This window comes from Leucoraja erinacea, chromosome 21 (genome assembly GCF_028641065.1).
Source record: "Leucoraja erinacea ecotype New England chromosome 21, Leri_hhj_1, whole genome shotgun sequence".
Taxonomy (NCBI): Eukaryota; Metazoa; Chordata; class Chondrichthyes; order Rajiformes; family Rajidae; genus Leucoraja; species Leucoraja erinaceus.
In genome coordinates this window covers 6,910,130-6,937,232 of record NC_073397.1, presented here as the reverse complement: position 1 = coordinate 6,937,232, position 27,103 = coordinate 6,910,130, and the positions used below count along the sequence as shown (strand labels likewise).

General features: G+C 44.5%; 1 protein-coding gene across 2 annotated transcripts in view; it reads left to right on the top strand.

Moving 5' to 3' along the window:
• Nucleotides 1-1,195: 1,195 nt before the first annotated feature.
• LOC129707198 (protein TMEPAI-like) overlaps nt 1,196-27,103 on the top strand; it is an 83,697-nt gene continuing 57,789 nt past the window's right edge. Inside the window, exon 1 of one of the 2 annotated variants that reach the window (XM_055652022.1) lies at nt 1,196-1,742. In XM_055652022.1, the coding sequence (XP_055507997.1) occupies nt 1,640-1,742 (103 nt within the window). In that variant the 5' untranslated portion in view covers nt 1,196-1,639. The remainder of the gene's footprint in view (nt 1,743-27,103) is intronic. The other variant, XM_055652023.1, reaches the window with a different exon arrangement.

Here is a 27,103-nt window from a genome sequence, read left to right as displayed (position 1 = left end):
GTATCATTCTAGGGTCAAAGTAAGGTTAGGCTTTACAAGAGCAGATTGCCTTGTAAAGTCTGTCTGAATACACAGACGTCCCCTCCCCCAACCACAGCCTTTATTTTGTTTTCATTCGTTAAAAGGAATGAGAGGTGTGTGTATACGACGTGGAAGAGAAAATGCAAACGTAATATCGGGTCGCTGCATTCTGTTTATTCCTCTCCTCCACAGCCCTCCAAAATTGTTCTGGTTTGATTTTTTCCCCAATCCTTAGCCCCCTTAACGATGTACTTTGTTTCATTTTTAGTCAATTTTCTGGGAATCTTAGGGCTAAAAGGAATCAAGGGATATTGGGGAAAAAGCAGGAACGGGGTACTGATTTTGGATGATCAGCCACGATCATATTGAATTGCGGTGCTGGCTCGAAGGGCCGAATCGTCTACTCCGCACCTATTTTTCTATGTGTCTTATGTACGTTAACATCAACACACAGACTTCACCAGAGTTCATTCACAGTTAGAACCTCCGGGTGTTTAAAATCAGCCTCGTCTTTATTTAGGGGGGATTAATTCATTGGAAGATGGCTGTGTTAATAATTATTCGCCTCTCTGACCAATGAAGCAAGGGGGCTTAAGGTCCTGGTTCATATTAGTAAGTACCCTGCACTTATTGAGCATAAAAGGGAGGTTTATGAAACATTTAGACGGGTACATGGACAGGACAGGTTAAGAGAGATGTGGGTCAAATGTGGGACAGGTGGGACTAGTGTAGCTGGGGCCTGTTGGCAAGTTGGGCCAGTTTCCACTAAACTATAAGAAAGTTTGTGTCAAACTTTCCTCTCCTTCCTGAGCAGAGGGGCTCATCTGCAACAACCAGTGCTGCCCCACGTGGGTGCTCCCCTTGTCCCCGCCCTAACTGACTATTGCCCAATAGGGTGCGGGCCGCCGGTCGAGCCAGGTCTCTATTGGCTCCGACGTCCGTCAATAACCACGTTGGTGTCACGTCCGGCCGCTGGCCCCTCCCAGCCGCTTGAGTGACTGCTTCGACAACTTCGACGTCCCGCCCACTCGCCCTCCCACCATTGGCTGGCGCTTCCGACGGCAGCGCGCTTCACACGCCGTTGCGAAGCTTCTATTGGACCAGATTAATGTCAATCAGAGCTGCGGGCGGGTCGCTGTCTGGCCGGTGACGTCATAGAGGCAGACTCCAACTCCCGCAGATCCCGCCCCCGGACACTCGCTATTGGCCGGGGCCCGCGAGCGACCGAGGCGGCGATTGGTCGTCCGCGCCGTCCATCAGGCAGCCGGAGGTGGGGCCGAGCCCGGAGCCGGGTGATTGACAGTGGCTGAGGGCTGGTTGCGGCGCTACTTGTATCCGAGTGAGAAGCTGCCAGACACAAAGTAGCACTTGGTGTTTCCGGAGCCAGGCCGGCTAGGAGGCTGAGTAACGGGGACTGGACCGGACTATGCCGTCTCACAACTGAGAGGTAGCCAGCTGCCCTCCCTGTGACAGGGTCCAGACAGCAAGCAGCTCTCAGCCAGCGAAGGTTCCCCCTTCTCTCTCTGTCCCCCCCTCGCTCTCTCCCTCTCGGGGCCGCCTGGCTGCCTTTATTTAATTTTATTTATTTTTTCCCCTCCTCTTCCCCTTCCAATATTAAATGTACAACTTGATGGGTCTGAACAGCACAGCCGCAACGAATCAGCCCAATGTTTCCTGCACATGTAACTGCAAACGCTCTTTGTTCCAGAGTATGGAGATTAGTAAGTACTCGAAACATCTTATTTTATGTACAGTTTTAATTTATTGCGGCATCGTTAAGAATGGGGGGTGTGGGAGGAGTTCCTGATTGTTGATAGAACTATTAAAAAGCGACTCCTTTTAATAAAGGGGGGTGGGGAGAGAGAAAGTGAGGGGCTGTCTGCTGCCCTGTCTGGCCGTGTTGTTCGTTAAAGACGACGGTTTGCAACCCCCACGACTGCATGGAGTTTTCGCTCCTGTCAGAGTTTGTGCTTTTTTTCTCCCTCCACCCCCTCATTTTAAGTTTCTCTCAGTGAGAAACTGGTTTTATTTGTGTCGCTCTTTCACTTGAGCTGAGAGTTGGGAGCTCCCCGTGTTTCTGATTTTTTTTCTTCTTCCAGACCCGTTTCTTGGCCAAGTTCGCGGTCACAACAAGGACTTTCTCAAGGCGTCTGCTCGCTCTCTCCCCCCCCCCCACCCCCACCCCCCCAAATCACTCGATACCACCACTTTTTTTTGTCCAAGGCAGCTTTGAGACACTTACGAGTTTCCCTTTTTTTTTTAAACCGTTGACGCCGCCTGTACCAAATGTTGGGCAAGTGTGCTGTTAGGTTTCGTTTAAGCTTCGCCTCCACCCTGTTGTCTCTTTTTGTTCGTTTCACTCCCCACAACCCCTTCAGATCTTTCCATGACTAAAGCGGGTTAGTCTAGTTCAACCCACCCTACCTTCGAATGACCTTGTCAAACAGAGTATTTAAACGCACCAAGATTTCTTTGTGTTACATTTTATGGCATTTCTCACAATTCGATACTAAAAGAGTAAAGAAATTGGCGGGCGGGGTGGGGCGGGTGAGAGACCTCAGCCCTTTCTACGCATTGTAGTCTGTTATTTTATGATTAGTTAAAAGGGGTGAGTCATTCTTTAAGATCTAGTTATCCTGTGGGATGTCTTAATAATCCTTGGCTTTCTGTAAAATACAATTAATTATTGATTTGAGTACAAATGATCCAAACTTTGAGTAGGCAGCATTGTACTGAATTGGTGAAGTTCAGAAAGTTGTCTTTCTGAAGAAGGAAAATTCCAACAATTTTAGGGTTATTGGGGGAAAAAAATATGTAAGTTGGGAGAAGTTGATTATTTCAACTATGCTTATTATACGGTTGGTTATTCACATATTTTAATACTTGAGTAATAGCAGACATTAAAACAGCCAATCACTTTTTGACATGTTCCCTGATTCACTCATTTGGAATGGGATGACAATTGACTGAAGCAGTCTGAACGCTCTTGTCAGATGTCTGACGAAGGGTCTCGACCCGAAACGTTGCCTATTTCCTTCGCTCCATAGATGCTGCCTCGACCGTCGAGTTTCTCCTGTCTTTTGTCTACCTGTCAGTTATTAGGTCTGGGTTCTTGGGAAACCACACCTGCAGAGGTGGGTGCAGAGACCCGGATCCCAGACATAGACACTGCCAGTCTGTCCAGATCAGCTGTGACTTTTAATGCAGTTTGAGTTTTCTGTGATGTAAGGAACTGTCTGGTTTGCTTGCTGCTTGACTGATTACTGATGGTGCAGAGTTGTCGGGTTTCAGGGAGCAGTTTACAGTCGAGTCTGGCAAGAGTTTATATAAATAATTTTTCTCAAAGCCGTGTCACTATGTGCTCAGCATTACTTAACATTTACTGTCAAACCACAGATTTGTCCAGCATTTTTGTGATCCTGATTCAAATACATCATCTTTGCCATCTGCCAAGGTTTCTCAAATCGGTTCCAATGTCAGACTTCAAATGTTCCTGAGAGGGTTGAAGATTAAGATATCTTGTGCGTCTCTCCCTCCACTTAAAATGTCATTCGGCTGCATTTTTTTAATATAACATAATCGACTATTAATTCTTCTTGTCAATCATTCTGACACATTTATATGTCAGTCCTGTATCTGCTTTTAATTTTAGTTTTGCTTTTATTTATGATCTGTTGTCATACATTCGTTTGCAAGGTAGAGAATCATGAAATTAATCATAGAAATGCAAGAGCAGTCATAAATGAATTTGTACTGTGCACCATAGCCAGCCCAGGTTGCTGAGTCTAGACAGTGTGATTAAAACTGAGGTGCAGCACTGCACTTGTGTGGTGTCTCGGTCTGGCAGGTTTTGATTGTCTGTCAGATTTCAGGTTTGTAGGGAGGATCTGCTGTTCAGCAACACTTTTTGTTATTTAAATACAAGTATGTTGCATTTCCTTCCACGCTAATGACTTTCTGCTGTCGACTGCACTTCAGTTGGTGTTATTCTAATCAACATTGAAACTGGGTGTAGAGGCTGAGAGAGCTGTTAGATTCTGGTCAATGGTTTTGTGAACCTGCTGGGGTTACACTGGGCTAACTGACTCGTACATTCATAAGTGATAGCAGCAGAATTAAGCCATTCGGCCCATAGTCTATTCTGTCATTCAATCATGGCTGATCTATCTCCCCCTCTCAACCCCATTCTTCTGCCTTCTCCCCATAATCCCTGACACCCTTATTAATCAAGAATCTCAATCTCCACCATAAAAATATCCACTGACTTGGCCTCCACAGCCATCAATGGCAATGAATTCCACAGATTCACCACCCTCTGACTAAATTCTTCCTCCATCTCTTTCCTAAATGAACGCCCTTTAATTCTGAGGCGATGACCTCTGGTCCTAGACTCTCCTACTAGTGGAAACATCCTTTCTATCCAGGCCTTTCACTATTCAGTAAGCTTCAATGAGGTCCCGTCTCATCGTTCAGAAGTCCAGCCCAGTGCCTTCAAACGCTCATCATGTTTTAACCCAATCATTCCTCGTAAATCTTCTCTGGACCCTCCAACGTCGGTACATCCTCAGGTGTTCATGGGGGTAAAGAAACCCCCCAGCTTGCATTATTGGCCAGTATCAAGCTTTCTTGGTCCAAGGGAGCTTCTTTTGAATAACTTAGTTATAGTTATCCTGTTGTTCTTTATGGGAATTTTTGATTTGTTTCAAGCACCATCTCCAAGACTGCAAGCTGTTGCTTCTGGAAAGATTGATTGTAGTTTGGCAAAGCAAACAACTGTGGAACAATCAACCATTTCTTTTAAATGCAACATAATTGCAGAGATGCAAATGAAAAGCAAAATCGTCCCACATTTGGAGCGATTGAACTGCACGCCATTCGAACTTGATATAATTGTAGTTTCCTGATCTCGCCCTGAGCTTCCATTTACAGAATGTTATCTACATTTGCGAGGACTACTGATGTTGTCAAGCACCCATTCTTCCTCCCTTCACACCTATCCCATTGCACCCCTTTTCCACTCAGATTTCTGCACTTCAAGTAGTTCAATTGTGCCTTGTCCCCAGTATTATTGTTTGAAGTGCCTGTCTGCAGTAGTGGAGGAGACTGTCTGTGATTAGTTGTGGTGTGGAGGCTTAAGCGTTCTGTAGCCTTGGAGATTGGCAGCAATCCCTGGCTAGTGCCATCCTTGCCAGGCAGCAGGAGACTTGCATTGCATAAGCAAATCATGAGGTTGGCAAAGCACAGCAAAATAAAATCTGATTCCTGGGATGTAATCCAGTGGATCAAGCCCAAGTTTAGAAATAGGGACGTCTGCTGATTCCAATTCTTCCCCATTTCTTTCCCCCTTTGGTGACTCCTTGTCCCAGAAGGATGGTGAATTATTGATCAGAAGTGTTAAAACAAAGTATACTTGACTGGGATCTACATATGCACTTCTGCCACAGTGTATTAGGTGACAGAAAAGATAAGGCCTTAAAACTATGATCAATTTTTTTGAATGCTGGTCTTTTCATCTGCACTGTTGGCATGGGGAAATGGGAATGCCTTGAATTCCCATTGTTCCCTTTTTGTAAGGCCTTTAACCTTTTTGTCCCAAAATAATCACTGGTTCCCAGGACTGAGTTTATGTGTAATAACAAGGAAATGCAGATGCTGGTTTATAACAAAGTTTAGACTAGTTAGTGGACCTTTTAGGCAGAGAAGGTTATTGGCTGCAATCGTCCCCCCCCCCCCCCCCCATCATTGATGAACTGTACACTGCAAGGGCCAGGAAGCGAGCGGGCAAGATCATCTCTGACCCCTCTCACCCTGACCACAAACTCTTTGAATCACTTCCCTCTGGAAGGCGACTCCGGATTGTCAAAGCTGCCACAGCCAGACATAAAAACAGTTTTTATCCATGAGTAGTTGCTCTACTCAACAGCCAAAAATCTGTAGCCTCCCTTTGATCTGGTATTTTGTTGGTTCACATGCTTGATCAATGGTGTTTTATTATTATTAATGTTTAGTGTTTTCTGAGTCATTCGTAACTGTCACTGTATGTCATGTTACTTGTGGGCAGAACACCAAGGCAAATTCTTTGTATGTGAATACTTGGCCAATAAACTTACTTACTTATTTTTAGTGGAGGGAAAATGGGGGGGGTGAAGTTACCTGCTTTGGTACATTTGTAATAGCGCCTGGTGTAAGGCAATCGTATAACAGAATTGATGGTTCTTTTATCCCTAAGGTATGTCAGTTGTTTGAAGGAGCTATCATATCAGCCCCAATTCTGTACTCTTTCCCCATTTAAATTTAGTTCCCCTTCAAGTATTTAACAAACTTTGTCAAACTTGCTGTTGAATTTTCCGTCAACCCCTTTCAAAGCAGTGCCGTGTTGAGCACTCATTGTTTGCTGTTATTCATATTCTCCTCCCCCTCATTCCAATGATCTTTAATCTATCCTCCAGTTACTAATACTGCTGTCTCTGCCAAAAGCCGGCGATAATCGCGGGTAAAAGAGTTGGGTATGTGGTAGGAAGAAGCTGGAGCAAGATAGAGAGATAGAACCTTTATTTGCCACACGACCAGGGTTGGTGGTATTTGGGTTCGGTACATGATGGTACACTGCTTTAGTCACATTAACACTAATAACAACACAGATCACAGTAATAAAGTGCATCCATACCACATCACAAATCTCACCAACAATACATAGTGCAAAAGAACAGACAAAGACCATAGACAAGACACTGTATACATCAAAAGTCCTTAGTATTGACTGTTATTGGAGGGAATTGAGTGTTCTTATTGCTGAGGGGAAGAAACTGTTTTTAAAGCGGGTGGATTTTGTAGCAAATGACCTGAGGCGCCTCCCTGAAGGGAGAGACTGGAAAAGGTGGTTTGCTGGATGGGAGGGGTCCGAGATGATCTTTATTGCCCGTTTTGAGGTACGTTGGAGGTAAATGGAATGGATTGAGGGGAGGGGGGAGTTGATGATCCTGGAGGCCTTGGAGACAATGCGCTGTAATCTGTGTAGTGAGTGTTTCCGTACCAGACTGTGATTGAGGAGGTGATGATGCTTTCAATGATGGATTGATAAAAACGGACCAGGAGGTGTTTGTGGACTCTGAACTTTTTGAGCTGTCTGAGGAAGTATAGGCTTTGTTGTCCTTTCTTGATGATGTGGTCTGCATTGATGTGCCATTTTAGATTATTGCAGATATAGGTGTTTTTTAATAGCCCTATCTAGCTCTCTCTTGAAGCATCCAGAGGACCTGACTCCACCGCCCTCTGAGGCAGTGAATTCCACAGACTCGCCACTCTCTGTGAGAAAAGGTGTTTCCTCGTCTCCGTTCTAAATGGCCTACTCCTTATTCTTAAACTATGCCCTCTGGTTCTGGACTCCCCCAACATCGGGAATATGTTTCCCTCTAGCGTGTCCAAACCCTTAACAATCTTATATGTTTCAATGAAATATCCTCTCATCCTTCTAAACGCCAGAGTGTACAAGCCCAGCTGTCTGTTCTCTCAGCATATGACAGTCCCGCCATCCTGGGAATTAACCTTGTAAACCTACGCTGCACTCCCTCAATAGCAAGATTGTCCTTCCTCAAATTAGGGAACCAAAACCGCACACAATACTCCAGGTGTGGTCTCACTAGGGCTCTGTACAACTGCAGAAGGACCTCTATGCTCCTATATTCGATTCTTCTTGTTATAAAGGCCAACTTACCATTCACTTTCTTCACTGCCTGCTGTACCTGCATGCTTGCTTTCATAGACTGATGTACAAGGACCCCCCAGATCCCATTGTACTTCCCCTTTTCCCAATTTAGTACATTGATCATGTACAAGGATCACCATTGTTCTCTTCACATTGGACTCTTAATTCTTTTTATCTCCAAAAAAACTTTATTCATAATATAATGTACTAAACAATGGAGTGCAAAACACTTCAGCTGTTCTTGGTGTCTGTACATTCAATGTTGCTGTTATTGTACCCAGCAGTGTTTGCACCTCTTGTTACATACAACAGCATTGCCAGCCATGTGGCTCCCTGGGCTGATATTCCTTCTTTTGCTTGAGTGGGTCTCCCTCCATGTCCCGGAGTGGAAGGACCCTCGACTATGTCCCTCCCCCACAGAGCCTTTGCGTTGTCTGCACCGTCCCTCAGCACGTGCTCCTGCAACCTGGAGTGTGTCTGTCGGCAGCATTCCCTTACGGACATCTTGCTGCGTGTCAGACCGACAATTTTCGGGCAGAACAAAGAGCATCTTTCACTGAATTGATGTTCCTCCCGTAGCACCTGATGCCTGTCTCCGAGTGGGTCCATGGACTCCAATTGTGTAAAGAGTACACTGGGTGTGTGATGACATCAGGGTACTTTAAGCAGGTCATACATACGTGGTTCTGTGGTCAGTGTAACCCTCTGCTCAGGTCATGCTGACACTGACTAAATAAGGAATGAAAGAATATTTATTTAACACTTTGTGGGTCTATCCCAGTGGCTCTTGCATGCAACAAAATACTTTGTCCTGCAGCACTTGAATGTATGTGCATGAAACAAAGTCCCACAGGCACCCATGCAAAGGTGTCCATTTAAAGTTGTTCTTCGTGGTGTTGGTGCAGATAAGAGGATTGGTGAACTGGCCACCAGGAGAGCTTAAGAAGGAACTGCAGATGCTGGAAAATCGAAGGTAGTTAAAAGTGCTGGAGAAACTCAGCGGGTGCAGCAGCATCTATGGAGCGAAGGAAATGGGCAACGTTTCGTCCCGAAACGTTGCCTATTTCCTTCGCTCCATAGATGCTGCTGTACCCGCTGAGTTTCTCCAGCACTTTTGTCTACCACCAGGAGAAGTTGCAGCTTTTCCCTTGATAGTGCCATGCATGGGTCTTTAAAGTTGACTTGAACATGATGCTAAGGCCAATGCTTGTCCGTACACATGGAAGTTTATAACAACTAAACACACATTTCTGCATTGACATTTCAGTTTGGATTGCATGCTGAAACACCTTTTGTAGCTTGAAGCTACAGCATTTTGACGTGGAAATGGGAGTGCCTTACTACCTTGAAAGTGCCTCATTGTTCAAATCCGTTGTCAATGAGCTAATGCTTGCATCGCTGCAGTTTCAGCTAAAGTGTACAGCATCTGTCGGCATGGTTGGATACTGCACAGCTGTACGCGGAGTCGATGTATCTGCACTGTCTTGTTCCTTTGCGCTAGTTATAAATGAGTGTCTCATTCTACAGCAGCTTGCTGATCAGTACAGATTTAGTGCTGAATTATTGGTTATTTGTGTGCAAAACCTGCCATGGGGCTCCACTGCCCAGTACAGGTAGTCAGTTGGTTGCTGCCTCATCAGGCTGCTTTGTGAGAATGTTATCCCTGTGAATCGGTTGGGACTGGATCGCAACCTCCCAGCAAGTTGGTGAGGTATCTGAATCGTGACCAATTTTACTGCAATACACAACACAGCCAGCAGGGTGGTAATGGATTATGTCCTTCCAATCATTGGACCAAGTGGCCACTACAGGCCTGTGAAGCTGTGGAGTCCAATTGTATTCCACTCTGCTGCCAATTCCCAAATGGTGCTTTCAGTGGCATGCTTGCATTCACCTGCAAAGCTCTTGTAATCATGGTCACCATCAGACACTCACGGCTTGCCTCTGCATCCTTGCATGCTGCCTCTGCCACTCATTTCTGATTTGGTGCCCACTGCTTTAATGTAGAAGTGAACAAAAGCTCGCGTGCTACATTTTCAGTTTTGCATTCACATCTGCCTTGAGTTGGTAGAGTTGCTGCCTTACAGCACCAGAGACCCGGGTTTGATCCTGACTACGGGTACTATCTGTGCAGAGTTTGTATGTTCTCCCAGTAACCTGTGTGAGTTTTCACTGGTTTCCTTCCACACTCGAGGCGTACAGGTTTGTAGTTTAATTGGCTTTGTATAAATGTAAATTGTTCCGTGTGTGTGTGTAGGATAGTGATAGTGTTAGTGTGTGGGGGTTGCTGGTCGGCACGGACTGGGTGGGTTAAAGAGACTGTTTCAATGCTGTATCTCTAAACAATAGATGTGGTTGCAATGCTAGCTCCCAAAGTGTAGGTAATCATGTTTTTCCTGCACATTTCTGTTATTGATGCCCTTAGCCCGAGAAAGAGGCCTCCCATTTAACATCCTTCAGCCTTTGCAGGTTCCTCTGCTCACCCAGATCAATCTGCTGCCTTTCTTCTCAATGTAACGGCCTGCACTCTTCCAGGTACTAGCTTATATTCTAGCATAACTCTTTGGCGGGCTACTTCCGAAGGTCAGGGCTGTGAGGAAAGGTATTATTACCAACATAGGAAATTCATGTCAAAAGACTGTTCCTGATGCAGAATAGTGCTACACCAAGGAGTTGCTGGGATTGTTTTGAAAGTGGTGCCAATGAATTTCATAATTTGAATATTTTGAAGTTGTGTTTTAAAGAGATTCCTGACACGGCTTAATGCTGGAAAATAAAAATCAGGTTAATTTCTAGCTCATTATTCCAATCTGTCTCAACCAGGAATCCACAGCCTTTTGCGAACATCCAAACTCAAATTCCAGCCTCTGGCATCTGCAACTTGTTCATTTGCATTGTGTTTGGATTCAGCTGTCCAAACTCCATGTTCTGGAGATCTGCTGTCTAGACTCTTTAATCATGCCTGATCATTGGTTCTGATATCTTTTGGTGCCAGGCTTTGTTCGATACCAGCTGAGAAGCTGCCATCAAAAGTATAGTAAGGCTATATATGGCTTAGAAGTTAAAGGTTACTGGAGTTTGGGACAAAGAGCAGCAGTAATATCTCAACACGAGTCATGGGATGTAGTATGCATTATTAGATAGTGATTGAGAGCAGTGAGAATGGAACAGACTCGGGATTAAGATGGGAAAAGGGCTGAAAATCCCATTTCTGGCTTGAATTTCTGATGCAAAGTATAATTTTTCTCATATAACAAGTACGTGTAGTTTTCTCCTGCTCCTTTAACGTGTTGGGATATATTATATTATTTTATATAATATGTGACTGATTTGATGAAGGGCAAGGCCTGAGTTAAGAATGAGTTAGGTTCCAGTTTCACTAATGCTGTTTCTCAACTGGATTGTTTGCCAAATTCCTGGTCTTGAATATCAGCAGTGAGTACTAATACTCAAGATGGAAAAGGTTGGTTGTGTTCATACAGCCCATGTAACAGTTTAAGCATTTTCTGGGGTGATCCTGAGGTGTGTAGAACAAGAGCTCTTGGTCTGCCTTAATGTTGGTTAATCTCAATTTGAATATAATTTTGGCACAACAAACAATTTGTTGAAGGAACTCAGTGGGTTAAGCAGCATCTGTGGAGGGGGAAGGAATTGTTGAAGTTTTGGATTGAAAATGCCAACAATTCCTTCTTCCTATTGCTCAATCCACTAAATTGCTTGAACTGTTTGGTGTGGGAGGGGGGAAGAGAGAGCACAAGGAGGTTGGGCAGAACTACTGATGTCCCCAGCTTCTCTTCTCCCTCCCTGTTTAATTCACTGCAAAAGGCCAACCAGTGTGCTGTTCTCTTAAATAACCAGCACACAGTACCATGGCAGGTGCTAGTGGAGCTGCTGTCTCGTGACTCAAATGTATCCAGTTCGCTAATGACTTGCAGTGAAGACTATATGGAGTTTGCAAGTTCAACCCTGTGATGGCATTGATTTCTTCTGGGTGCTCCTATTTTTTTTTTTCCTCATCCCTAAAATGTGTGGTAATTGGCAACTGTTAATTGCTCCAAGTGATCAGATGTGTGTGGTAGAGTGTAGGGACAGTTAATGGAATGTGGGGAGAATGAAAAATGGGTGCCTGATACTTCGAAATCCTCTGGGCCGAGAGTTGTCTTTCCCTGCTGTTTGATTCCATGCCTCTGGTGACGATGAGGTTGAAATGTATTGTCTGCGAATCTGTAAAACACTGTCCCTTTTTGCTTGAACAATACAAGAACACTTTCTTCTGCAATATTTCTTAATAGAATGTTTATTGTATTTGTAGCAGGAGAAATTCCACAGACTCTTCATTGTTATCCAGTGAGCCCTGCTGGGATGTTTTCTGATGAATATTATGTTGGGACAGAGTTGAAATCGGTGGGTTGCTCTCTAGTGGAATAGTCTCCTGACTTTATCTGTCTTTGAATTTGAGTGTGATTGCTGAGGTGAGGGGGACTATGAGGTGAGAGTTGACTTTTTTTGGAAAGGAGGGAGTGACCATTTTGACCCCCAATTTCTTCTGTCCCCCTGTGTGAATGTAAAGTAGAAAATGTGAAGTTGGCTTCAGCACTGTTTCTCTCCCCCCCCCCCCACCCCACCCACAATGCGAGTTGTTCTCTGGCAACAGCACCACGTCGGATTATGTGACCACAAGGGGTAGTTCTGGCAGACCATGAGGTACCAGAATTCACAAATGAAATTGTGTGCTTTTGCTTGAAATAATCAGCTGCTTCCTACAGAGGGAGGACCTACTAATTATTTCATTTGTATAGAAAGTTAATCTGTAATGAGCTAAATGGATTTTTGGAGTCTGGTTATGAATTATTTTAATTGAGACAAATGAAATGTTGATTTTTTTTTTCCCCCTGTAGAAAGTAGTTGTGCCATTTTTTTGGTCTTGTTTGTCCATATTTACCAGTACTAGAGTGGTCCAATACATATTAAGTAGAGATGGTTTAGAGTGCATGTCTATGAAGAGAGTGCGATGAATTGGTTGTTATAGACTGGCACATTTGTAGTCTGAAAGGAACTGTTCCTATGACCGTCAGTTGCCTCTACAAAGGTCCTGCCCAGGTCGATGAAATCAGTATTCCCCACAGGACTCTTTATCCTGCTGCCTGTCTGCTTCTGATCTCATTTGTCTTTTTTATATAATCCTGGGTTCTTGCTGTATTTGCTTTCCTCCATCATTTTCCATTCCTTTTGTCATATTTGAATAGAATATTTTTTCTCGCTTGCCCGTGTCTCTGGCTCCTTTGCTTGCGCTAGTTCTCATTTGCTGTAAATCTTCATTTGGTGGTGGTTTGGCTGATGATGATACCTGCGCCTTTTTAATTCAGTTGCCCGCACTAATTAAGGACTGAAGCTTTCACTTTTTAAATGTTGATGAGTCTTGGGGGAATCTGTATCGTTAAGAAGACTTTTAAAAAGGGCTTGACCTGTCTGAACCGCACAGCTCTTTAGTTGTCGGCATTATCCTCGAGAGGTGGATAGGAGAGAAGGGGGGGTATGTTGAAAGAAGGATTAAATTGATTTGCTGTGTCTGACAGCCTGTACATCATGACTGATGCTCTTTGCAACTAAACAGATTTGTATTGCTTTTTAATAATCTAGTTTAGTTATTTGAGGTAGCTTCAAACTTTGTTTTCCCAGCTGCATACTGCAACGTCCCCTATGCCAATGTCATCCATCCAGTATCATTTGCTGAGGGTCGCATGTGGCAAATTTGGAATCCAGATGCTGACTAATTGGTCTTCTAATTAGTATATTTAAAAATGAGTGATTGGCATGCTCATTGGACTCTATCTCGTGGACGACATGACTGTCTTCTGTGCTTGATACTTATTTGTAACTGATTTTTGAGTTGCCATTGGTGAGTGTGTGGGGATAGAACTAGGGTAAGATCAGGTAAAGCAAGGCCATCTCCTCTGCTGCCTGGGCCTATCAATCTTTTGTTCCCTACTGCATTGGGTCCAATTCCCAGAAGATGTTGGGAACATAGTTTGGAGGAGACGGGCTGTACTCTGAGACATGGGAGGGTGCATAGCCAGAGTGAAACAAATGTAGGAAATGGGTGGTAGGTGTCAGGGTGTTGGGTGTAAGGTGCTCCTGGGTTGCTGGAAGTGATGTGGGTGTTATGCATGTCCTGTGCCATGCAGCCACCCGAACAACCTTGCACTATAAATGAAGGCTGGTTGTGTAAGAACTCCGTTTACTCCGAAGATAGACACAAAATACAGCAACTTAGCAGGTCAGGCAGCATATCTGGGGGAACAGGAATAGATTATGTTGCCTATTCCTTTTCTCCAGACATGCTGACTGACATGCTGAGTTAATAAAGGTTGGATTATGAATGATGTCCACAAAGTTGTGATGTACAAATCTCCAGAGAGAGAGACTGTGGCCCTTTGTTTGTAGCTGCAGTGGGTTTGAGTGCACAAACGCCTAGTATCACCATGTGCAGAGGTTCCACTCAATCCAGTATTGTGAAGGATAGGCCTGACCACATAGCCAGGAACATTCCATCCATTTGGACGATGCAGTGCCAACTATCCCTTGCAGCGAAGCTTCAGGAGTGAAACGCTGTCTGAACACACGTCAGGCTGTCAGTGGTCCTGTGGAGGAAGGAACTGTAGATGCTGGATGGAACCGAAGATAGACACAATGCTGGAGTAACTCAGTGGGACAGGCAGCATCTTTGGAGAGAAGGAATGGCTGATGTTTCGGGCCGAGGATGGTTCCCCAAGGCAACGGTGCTGGACCTATGACGAGCAGAACATGACAGTCGCTGGAAATCTCCGATGGCAGTGTGCTGGAAATACCCGGCAGATCAGGCAGCAGCTGTGGGGAGAGAAAAACGCCCGAGTTAATGATAACCTTGTATCATTGTTGTCAGTGCTGGCATAAACTGGAAAGGCTGGTTATCTGAAATGGTTGAATACCTATTCTGAGTCCTACCAAGTACCTTGGACAGAAGATGGTGCAGATTTCTAACACCTACATTTCTTTTGCATTTAATGCAGAAACTATGACTAATATCTTAATATGAAATATGACTAAAGTATATTGTTCTGAAATTAATCTCAATAGCAATGTTCACACAACTTCTTCAGGCTCTCGGGTTTTGAATTGGTTAGTGAGAGCAAGTGTTTTATTGTCATATGTTCCAAAGAGAACAATTAAATTCTTACAGAAGATAGACACAAAAAACTGAAGTAACTCAGTGGGACAGACAGCATCTCTAGAGAGAAGGAATGGGTGGCGTTTTGGGTCGAGACCCTTCTTTAGATTTCTTACTTGCTTTTTGGTTATTGTGTGTGTGTGTGTGTTACTTCTGATTCATTGTAATGCCGTTTTTTAGGTTGTGCATAACTAAAGTTAGACAGTGGTTATGATGATCACACCCATTGCTGGTCCCCGGTTTCTACTGCCGTAGATGGAGGGGGGGTGCGAAAGTTTGGTTTTGTGCACACTGGAAGCAACAGAAATGCACTGCCCTTGAACCTGAAGATGTATTGTCCCACATTAGTGTTCGTCATTTGTGCTGTGTGAATGGTGACGAGTGAATCTTTGATGGGAAGCGCCCCTTTCTCACCCCTATCCCCCTCATCCAAGCTACATTAGCTGGCATGGATTTAGTTGCCTGATCTTTAAATCCCTCTGTATGGTGGGAATAGATACAGATATCGAATTGTCCCTCTCCATGTCTGTAATCTTCCCCCCCCCAGCCATCTGCTCTCAAATCACTTTGCTTCCACTTCAGGCCGCTGATGTCCTCCAGTTGCCGTCATCGAAAGTGGTGACTCTAGGATCTGGAAAACCCTGTAAATCTGTTTTGAGCAGAAACTCTGCTTCTACCCTTTTATGGCATCCAGATACTTGCTTAATTAAGCTGGTGTCAAAAGTTAGTTGATCAAACTTTTGTGGAATCTGTAGCATGGCTGCAGAGGTACAGCGCCAGAGACCCGGGTTGGATCCTGACTACGGGTGCTGTCTGTACTTTGTCCCCGTAACCTGCATGGGTTTTCTCCAAGATCTTTGGTTTCCTCCCACACTCAAGACGTACAGGTTTGTAGCTTGATTGGCTTGGTTATAAATGTAAAATCGTCCCAGGTGCGTGTGTAGGGTATAGTGTTAATGTGTGGGGATTGCTGGCCGGTGTGGACTCGGTGGGCCGAAGGGCCTGTTTCCGCTCTAGATCTCTAAACTAATCTAAGCTAAACCAGACTCTCCCCAAACAATCATAATATATTGATGCAACTGCTTAATATCCCATTTATATTACATCATTGGGCCTCTCTTGAAATGGCTGATCCATTTGTCCTGTGTCTTCTAACCTCCTCCAGTGGCCCTGGCCATTGCCCACCCAGTCCCTTACACTGGGCTTGGCTGTTTTTACAAGAACCCATGAACTAAACCAGTCGCATAACAACATTTGAGCAATAAACTGCAGTGCCCCAAGGGATGTGTACTGAAGAAGAACGATGGTTATCAAAGTAAAACACTCCACGGACGTGATTAAACAGTTTTTATAAACAAAATACAAAAGTTTTACGCTCTTATTCTCCCCAGAAACTAAATGTCTACTGACTTTTGCAAATTACCACCATTAATGTAAATATTACCATTCTGCAATTTTCTCTGTCCTCTCTGCAATTAAGCTGTAATTTTATTTTTGAATTTCAGCCTGAGGTCTCAGTTGGAACTTAAATATGCCACGTGAGCCCAGTAATGGCAGTGTTAGCACTGTGGGCGGAAGAGTTAGGACGGTGTAATTCTGTCATCAGAGTTATCCTATCTATTGGGTGAGCAGTCGTGCCCTGATTAAACTGTCTGCAAGCAGCACACAATGTGAGGAGACAGCTGCTTTCTCCCTTGGTCAGATCCTTTATGCATCAGCTGATTCTTTTGTGCCGTGGTTGTAATTTTTTTTTCTCTCCCTCTCACAAGCGCAGCTTGTGTGGTGTACGTGGTGCGCCCTGTCTGAGTTTTAAGCAAACTGTAGAGTCTGCCAGGGTGAACTTGCCCAGCTGTCTTCTATGCTTCCATGAGCCGGGCAGTTTAAAACGGTAATGTTTCTTTTTAATATCATGGGTTGAAGACTATCAGAAGATAATCCTTCCTGTCCTGGCTGTTGTGGAAATAATGAAGGTTTTTCTGTGCCAGAAGCATTCATTTGTTCTCAATTGGATCTTTTCTGCAGCCCCAACTACTATTTGCCCCCCCACTGGTTGCATGCATGGGTGCTTGGTGCCAGTATGCAGTGCACTCGACTCATTTGTGACATGGCTCCGTCTTCTACTTTTGCAACCCTTTGACCTCCATTTGGCAACGATCAGTTGGGTCCAAAATGTTAAATTGTCCTGGACTAGTGGGGCAGAGGTTCCAGGCTGCTGTGTGAAGCAAGGGTGGAGATTGTTGGGGCCATGGCACAGATAGTTAAATCTCTGGTGCGGTGCCAGATGACAAATGTAGAACTTTCATTGAAGTAAGGCAGCGAGATTGAAGTATGCCAATGGATTATAGACTAGTTGATCTAAAGTTGGTGGTTGGGAAATTGCTGATTTTGGATGAATGAATGATGGGCAAACTGTGTTTGGAAATGCAGGGCTTGATCAGAGGTGGGCAGCACAGATATGTAGATGGACAATTGGTGCTGGGATCTTTGCTGTACATTATTCTCTGTCCCTGACGTGGAGTACAATGTACATTGTCAAATGGTGTCGACAGCAAAGAACAATCTTGAGATACAAAATGATATTGATCAGCTGGTAAACCAGACATGCCAGTGGCAGATGCAATTTAACCCTGGTAAATGAGACAATGCATTGATGTAGTTGGCCCAAGGGAGCATTGAACAAATGCATCCTGTTGTATGTCCAAAGATCCTTGAAGATCGCAGCACAAGTCAATAGGGTGATGATGTTGGCTGAGGATGGGATGCTTGCCTTCTCATTTGGAGAAAACTGAGGTTGCCCTTCAGTTTCCAATTCTCCAGAGAAGGCAATCCAAGTTTGTATAACCTCTCCTTTTAACTAATACACTCTAATCCAGGCAATATGGAACACCGTGTGTGTGTAAAGGTGCAGCTAGAGACTGCCAGAACATTGAAGAAGCATATGACTGAGCACTTGAGTTGCCACGGCATAATGTGCTAAGGACCAAGCACTGGTAAATGGGATTCATGTAGATGGCCTTGTTTGTTGGTATGGATATGGTGATTCGAAGAACCTGTTTCTGTGTTGTATGAATTATTGTTTTTCTTTTCCCTTCTGGTACCCAAATCTGACTCTCCTGGCACTGCACATTACCCTCAGCTGCTTGGTCCACATTGATATGGAAACACAGCAGAAATGAGACTATTACAGGAAGAGGCTGAGAAGTAGCTTTCAAATGGTTTGAAACAAGATGGAAACTTGACAAGTGGATCAGTTATGGTAGTCGAATCACCCCCCCCCGTTTGTCAGTATGAAATTCTGCCTTTCTGGCATCATTCCTGCAGCCAAGGAGGATTGGAAAATGATACATGATTTAGAAGGATCTCAACCCAAAACATCACCCATTCCTTGTATCCAGAGATCCTGCCCGTCCTGCTGAGTTACTCCAGTGTTTGTGTCTATTTTAGAATTAATACAATAGGCGTCACCAGCTTGTTTCTCTTCCCACCTTCCCCCTTTCTTTGTTGTGTACGCCCTTGCTCAGCAGTCACCTACACCAGCCCACATTAGAAGCCATGGCCAAACTCTGAGATGAATGCAGATTCTTCCCTTATCTGCACTTCCCTTGCCTCTTTGGCCTCTCTTCTGCAAAGGGGAGTTGGTGTAAATAATTATTGTACAGATTACTAGTAGTTGGATAGCAAAGTATAGGCTTCACCAGGAGCCCCTGAGGCTATTGTCTCACAGTTTCTAATATTCCCTTGGCAGGCAGTAGATCAGACTAATGAGGCATGTGAGAAATGATCACAGCCAAATGCTGACTTGCGTTTTTTGAAATATTTTGATATTCCCCAGACACTTGTGTACATCAAGTGGTCGTCTTTGAGTATTCGTTGTTTCTTTGCCTGCATGTCCTTGGACCAGATAGATCTCCTCATTCATCTCCTCTCTCTATCCCTTCCCCCACCCATCACTAGCTTCTTGTGTTCAAGAAGGAACTGCAGATGCTGGAAAATCGAAGGTAGACAAAATTGCTGGGGAAACTCAGCGGGTGCGGCAGCATCTATGGAGCGAAGGAAATGGGCAACGTTTTGGCTCGAAACGTTGCCTATTTCCTTTGCTCCATAGATGCTGCTGCACCCGCTGAGTTTCTCCAGCAATTTTGACTAGCTTCTTGTTGTCACCTTACAAACGGCTACCAATGTCCTGTTTCCTTTATCATCGTTGCGTTTTTCATATCTTTCATTCATTGTTCTTTATCTCTCCACTGTGTGTATATATATCTCTCGTTTCCCTTATCCCTCACCAGTCTGAAGAAGGGTCTCGACCTGTAACGTCGCCCATTCCTTCTCTCCAGAGATGCTGCCTGTCCCACTGAGTTACTCCAGTTTTTTTGTCTATCCTCATTCTGAATCTGCCTCCATCTTCCCCCCCCCCCCGCCACTCCTCTTGATTTGAGCAAGCTGCAAAAGATTCTAACACTACTTTCGACCAACATAATTGGTGGAAAGTGATAGTTGAAATATGCCATGTGGTAATAAAATACAAATAGCCATGAATTATAGGAGCAATTAAACTGATTCAGTAATCTTTACATGTTGCCCAGAACATCGGGCACATTGGTCATGAATCATTAATGGCCATCTCTAGGGGCAGGCAGAGCATCCAATCCAGAAACACCTACTATGGTGGTCTGTACTGCTCTGGATTTTACGGCAGTCTTATTTCTTTGGGACCTTGCTATTCATAACTCTTAAGGTCAGAGGAAGTAGGTTTAAAGGCGACGTGTGCAATTTTCTTTTTAACACAGAATATTGGGTGCCTGGAACGTGTTGCCATGGATTGTGGTAAAAGCAGGTACAATAATGGGGCTTGTGGCTTTTGGATTTGCTCTTGTCTATGGATCATGTGCAGTCAGTGGACGATATTTTTTAAATTGGTATCATGACCAGCGACAAACGTGGGCTGGCGGGTCTGTTCCCCGTGCTGCACTGTTCTGTGCTCTATAAATTCAGTCGCTTTGTTTCCAGACTTTTTATATCATTAATGTCACTTGTGGACATCGGTAATGCCAGCACTATTCCCTGTGGCACATCACCGCCTCCCTTCTATTGTGAATTTACTCCCACGCCCTGCACGCAGTCCTGCAGACAGCTAGACATTCTTTCGAAGATGGAACTGACACTCAGTGGGACTGGCAGCATCTCTAGAGGGAAGGAATGAGTGATATTTTGGGTTAAGACTCTTCTTAACACCGGAAATGACACCCATTCTTTCTCTCCAGAGATGCTGCCTATCCCGCTGAGTTACTTTTGTGTCTAACGTCGGTGTAAGCCAGCATCTGCAGTTCCTTCCTAAACATTCTTTCTGCATTGTCAACTGACCCCATATTTTCTGATCTTGTTCATGTTTTATGGGGGTTTACTAATTACCTCTTTAAAATCCAGGCAATAACTCCATTATCTTAATTACCGTTGTCTCTTATAATGCAAAATTCAAATATGTTGATCAACGTGACCATCCTATTAAAATTCATGCTGACTCTTTGACAGTCCTTGGCCAGTGCTGAATGCATTTCAGTTTGTTTCCACTTCCCCGAGATAGGGAAACAGAAGTTCATGTGCGATTCCTGTTTCCGGCTCTTCCAGCAAAACCCACCGTGGCTGAGATTACATCCAGCTGGGATGTCCTCCCTGTTGAACCACCTGTTGATACTGAGATTATGCATTGATGTATTAAAGTGGATGTATTGCAGCGGTTTCAGGTATTGTACTTCAAGACAAAGCCGTCACGTTGAGGAGAAAGATGGAGGTCGTGAAAGGGAAGATATTATTCCTGGTATCTGTAATTTCACAGAAGTCTCTATAACATTAGCAGGATGGCTCCCTCCTTTGTTTTGTGAGTAGTTTGCACTGCTGTAAGATCACCTTCAGCTGCATTTGGTTGGTGTGCTGCGATACTGCTCGTTGGCTGTCACCATGTCACTTGATTTGACTCGCATTTTCGAACGGAAATGCCTCGGTGTGTTGTCAGTCTTGAGGGCAGATAGATGTTTATCTAGACCGCACTAACTACAATAAGGTGGCTTTTTCTTTTGCCAACTCCCACCATTTCTTGGCAATGTTTAAGTGTTTTTTGATGGATGAACAATCCTAACATGTCCATGCAGCTGTTTTCATTCTCTGCCATCTATGTGGAGTACCCAGGGACCATTTATGTAACTGTTCTTTAAGCAGACGTTGTCTTGGTGGTTCATAAGCCTTAAATAGCCTGTGGCTTCAGACTAGGTGGTGTGCAGGATGTTCTGATTTTGTGTGTGTGTGTGCGCAACCCTCGCTTTCAGCCCTTGTGATATAAATTGCTGCTGAAGATCCTGTTTCCTAGATTCATTAATGGTGAAACCCGCAACTTGCTGTGTTTGTGACAAAGATCTGTCCTCCAGGAATGTCTTCAAAGCCTCACAAAAATCAGAATAATACCGGCTTCCAGTAGTGTTTAAGAAGGAACTGCAGATGCTGGGAAATCAGAGGTAGACAAAAATGCTGGAGAAACTTAGCGGGTGCTGCAGCATCTATGGAGCGGAGGAAATGGGCAATGTTTCGGGCCGAAAATCTATGAAGCGAAGGAAATAGGCAACGTTTCGGGCCGAAACCCAAAGGGTTTCGACCCGAAACGTTGCCTATTTCCTTCGCTCCACAGATGCTGCAGCACCCGCTGAGTTTCTCCAGCATTTTTGCCCGGCTTCCAATAGTCAGTCCTGAGCTGCTTTGAAAGAATTAATCTGTCTCGCACATGAGTTAATGATGAAGTCGTTCAACCACCAGACAGACCTGTTATGGAGAGCAGATGTCTGCTCTGTAACATTCTTCCCTCTGCCGGTGGCTTTCAGAGAGAGAGAGAGAGAAAGGAGGGAAAAGGAGATGGGCGTTGCCTGGTTTTTGAATCCCAGCCCGTTCTTCTGAAGAATAAAGTTTGGACCGTTTCCACCTCGCAAATGTGGGCGCTTTCCGCAACGCATTAATTGACGTGCATGTTAAGGGCAACCGTGAACAAAAATGCGATGGTGTAACAGTCCATATCCTACTCAACATGTTCCTTCCATTCATTGCCCAGCTATTCCATCCCTCGCCTCCCATAAAAGCCACGGAATATTTAATTGCGTGGGCTAAATAAATGTCATGTTGGTTTGTATTTCTTGCCTCTGTTGCTGGGTAATGAACCTGAAGGCACAAAAGCTGCTGAATTTTTTATTTTAATTCCTCCTTGACCAATGATGCTTAAAAAATAATATATACCATTGTAATGCAGTAAAATCTCCTATTGCCGTGGTAAAATTGGACGATGTTTGCAGTCGGGCTGTTTCTTCCTCTTGCCTCCTCCATTATCCCCAGGAAATTTCAGATCTTCTTATGCTAACATGGGTGGCCCTTGGATTCGGATGGCCTCTACTCCATTTCCATGGGGTTTTAAATGACTAATGAGGACAATGTGAGATCTGCAAGTGGAGTAGGAGGAGGAGGTGTGTACATCCCCCTTGCACTGTGTACATGAAGTGTTCCCAATAAGAGAATTCAGCTCTTACTCAGTGGTCACTGGTTAGGATTCCTGCGAGGCAGCGCGGATATTGCACTTTAATAAAAGGAGGCTTTGAGAACAGACTTTCCTTCATCCACCCAATGATCTCTTGCTGTGCCAGAGATCGGAGCAGAATATCTGATGTCATCCTGTGTGTACCCTGGCCTGTCTGACAGTCGATTGCGTGTAGTCGGGGCTTCTCCTGGGAGTTTTAACCTGGGAGAGAACATTGTTGTTGGTTCATTTATGCTGCTGCTGGATTTCAGGATTTTGCAGAGACTGCTAGTGCTACTTCTAGGTAGCTTTTGAGGTACCCCCCGTAGACCACGCCTCAGGGAAAAAAACAGAAGGGCAGGATCACTGCTCCATAGTTCACGGTTTGGACTGAGTTTGACTCCTTCATCCTTAAAGTAAAGACTCTTCTCGGCTATGTAAAACCATGGTACATGGGGCTGTACTAGAATTAAAGGGTGGGCTCCTTGAGATTGATTTTCTTGTGATGGTGTTTCTGTTGCCTCGTTGTTTGGGGCCAGTTTAATGTAGATATCAAAGCAGAAACCTGACAGCCCAGAGAAATGTGTTGGTTGTGGGGGTGGGGGGTCTCATTGAGGTAAGACAAAATCAGAGTTCTTTGTTTGGAATTAAGTTGAGCATGACATGGCAAATAATAAGTGTGGCAGTACTACAAAAGAAAGGGATTCTTCCTGCTAAAGTCTTGGCTGAAGAAGGGTTTCAGCCCGAAACGTTGCCCATTTCCTTCTCTCCATAGATGCTGCTGCACCCGCTGAGTTTCTCCAGCACTTTTGTCTACCTTGATTTGTGCCAGGTTGAGTCAAAGAGCTGAAAGATAATCTGTTCAACATTCAGTGTGTAGGAAAGAACCGCAGATGTGGGTTTAAATCGAAGGTGGACACAAAATGCTGGAGTAAGTCAGCGGGTCAGATGCTGCCTGACCCACTGAGTTACGTCAGCATTTTGTGTCTACCTTCTGTTCAACATTTTGTTTAAGAAGGAACTGCAGATGCTGGAAAATCGAAGGTACACAAAAATGCTGGAGAAACTCAGCGGGTGCAGCAGCATCTATGGAGCGAAGGAAATAGGCAACGTTTCGTCCCGAAACGTTGCCTATTTCCTTCGCTCCATAGATGCTGCTGCACCCGCTGAGTTCCTCCAGCATTTTTGTGTACCTTCTGTTCAACATTCACTTGTTTGCTCCCTTGAGATTAGACATTGTTGCAGGCTATGATCGTTGCTCTCAGCACATGCCATTTACAATAGGGATTGGTCATTTGTTCTTTCCTGGTCCATCCAGACAATAACAGCGCATGGTTTTTGTGTCCTTTATCTATGTTCCCCAGGCCTCATTATCCTTAGATTAACTGTAGTTTGAATCCCATTGTTTTAGCCTCAGTTTAATGTGGCACACTGTCCAAGATATTTCAAATTTGGTTAGTCTCAATTTTAGATAACTCACTAACCTGCAACACCTAAATAACCTCTCTCCCCCCCCCCCCCCCCCCCCCCCCCCCCCCCCCCCTCCCCCTCCAGCTTCTCTGTGCCTCACTTGGACTTGCTCACTTGGACTTGCTTCATTTCTCTCCCTCCCACCCATATTCCTTCCTCTAACTTCACAATTCACACAACTTCTTTCCCTAACTCGCCCTTTTTTTTTTGTCTTTTCATCTCTGGACTTTGTCCAACCATCTGCCTATCATCAAAAACCTACCTCGCCTGTATTTCCCTATCACACACCAGTCTGAGGAAGGGTCCCAACCTGAAACATCACCTATCCATGTTCTCCAAAGATGCTGCATGATCCGTTAAGTTACTCCAGCACTTTTTTTTTTGGTGAGCGCATTGTCTACTTTGAAAATGACCCATTTTTATCTAGCTTCTAGCACACCAGGTATTTTGGAGAATAAATTTGAATGGCAAACATTCTTGCACAGAGCAGGTGGTGACTTTGACTCCGTAACAAGATGTTGAGAGTTTAGGCCAGAAAAATCCTAATATTCCGAAGTTGGTTTTGAGCAGATTCTTTAAAGAAGGGGAGGCAGAGAGTGAATAATGGATGTCTAAATTGAGATGCTTAAGATTTAATAAATCCTTTCCTCGAAGGGCTGGCAGTGATCAACTTTAAGATACAAATATAATGGTAATAATGATGAGCAAAGCGGATGAGGGTTTGGCTGGTCTGACTGAATTGTTGTACAGGCTAGAAGCATTGAATGGCAGCCGTCTTGCTCTTGTGTTCCAGCTGTGTGGCTATTGGAATGTTTTCCGATTATCTACGTCACAGTCACTGTTCCAGTTGTTTCAAAACAAATATTGAGGCATGGGTCCAGCACGAGTCCTCTTGATGGGGGTGCTGGCCTGTGTTGTTGTTGACAGCACAGCCTTGGAGAGGCTGGTACATGTGCTGGAAAAGGTTACATCGTGGGCCAAATTGGCTGAAGTCTGACCTTTTCCCTGTACAAAATGTTCTAGTGAGTTAATAGTCTAATTATCCTACAGTCAACAACCATAACAGACTGGGGACTGATTGGCATCCCGCAGTACAATGACACCCTTTCAATTACGACAATGATTATCTTATTGACAACTCTTCCTTCCTTCCTTCCTTCCTTCCTATCTGCTTTGTTTTCAATGAGGTTCGAGATTTTTCAACAATTTTGTACGATTTCCAAGAAATAGATCTTGCAGAATCTTAATTGTTGCAATTGACCGGCGACCTTTGAAGACTGTAGAAGCTTCAGAATGGAGGGGCGGCTGGACTACTCTGTCTCCCAGCTGGGTAGGAGGTCATTTGGCCCATCATGCTTGTGTTGGCTTTTTGAGTGTTACATAACTCGGTTGCTCTGATTTCCCAATGGCCGCACAAATGTTTTCCTTTTCAAGTATTTATCGGGCCTACTGTGAAAGTTACTGTTTGTTGGGTTTCACCGTACTCTGGGACAATCCCATGTGCCAGTGTGGGAGGATGCCATTTTGCCCAACATGTCTGCGTTGTCTCGGTGCAAGAACAGTCCAAGTTGACTCCTCTGTCTCTCTCCCCGTAGCTCTGTGATTTCCTTCAAACCCCTTTCATTGTGTTCCAGATTGCAACAGCTCACTGTTTTTATCTGTGATATTTACTAATCCACCTGCCACTCGGAACAATTTCTCCTTAATTGTTCCATCACCAACCTTACCATTAAATGCAGACATCGAAGCAATTGGCCAGAGATATCTCTGGTGTGAATTTGGGATATATGGGAACTTGTCGGGTGCTGAACATGCCTGATGGGGAATAAAATGATTGTTGGTGGTATTTAAATAAGCAGGGCATGCAAATGTTGGTTTAAACTGAAGATAGACACAGAAGATAGGAGTAACTCAGCGGGTCAGACAGCGTCTCTGGAGGAATAGGTGATGTTTCAGGTCTCTACTATTCCCATTCCTTTTCTCCAGAGCTACTGTCTGACCTGCAGAGTTACTCCAGTTTTTTGTGCTTATCTTTGACGTTGCTTGTCTTGCAGTGAAATGTGCTGGTCCATGGCATTGCAGGTTCAACTGTTGCAGCAATTCAAACCCGTCTTCCCCTCCCTATCAAATTTCAATGCTGTGTAACAGTGAATTGTGCAGAACTGAGGTACCCAGTCTGAGTTGAGGACATCAGCGGACACTGAAAAAGGGTCTCGACCTGACACGTCACACATTCCTTCACTTCAGAGACGCTGCCTGTCCCACCTCTCCCAGCATTTTGTGTCTCTTTGATTTAAACCTGCATCTACAGGTCTTTACTGCAGATATCCCTGCTGTCCCAGGGCCAGGGACGGGAATGCTCAGCTTCTGACAATGCAAGGTACATTTGGGAAAGTGTTCACATGCACGCACAATATTCAGGTCCATGCATAATGCTGACGAGCATTCTTGTGAAAGCATCTTTGGGAAAAGAAAAGCTCCAGAAATTGAATTCCTGGATAAATTCCAGACTTTAAGTCTCTGATTCCAAATCCAGACAAATGGTTAACATTTACCTTCTCCACACATGCTGCCTGACCTGAGTGTTTCCACTCCCTGCAGTTACTCTTCTTGGCTCCCCTTTCTAGGGCAGGCGTTCTTCCCTTCTGCTCTGTCCATTTATTTACGTAACTGCAATCGGAGGTGATTGCAGAGCATTTAGAATAAATGAGAAGATTTGTTGAACTGATCAATCTGTTTTAGGATTAGCAAGATGTCATTTAGCCTGTCTGTGTCTTGTGTTTTTCCAGCTGGCTCCATCTTGTTACTCTCCAACGTGTGACTTCTGATTACCGCTAGTATGAGGGGAAATAGGCTATTTGTAGAACACTATTTTCATCATATTTTCTGTTCGTCTGTTAAACAGTCTAGCACGTCTATCACGCTGCAGATGTTGCAGTCTTTTGCATCTATACTGCTTAGTCCGTAAATATATATATATTTTAAAAACTCCAGGCGCTTCATTTTCAAGGGCCTGTCCCACTTGCACAATTTTTTTTTTTGCCGACTGCCGGCACCTGTCATAGTCGCAGCAGGTTGTCGAAAAAGAGACGGCTCTTTGGGCGACTACTCGCGACCAAACATGCGTCACCCCGCGCGCGACATGTTGCGAATG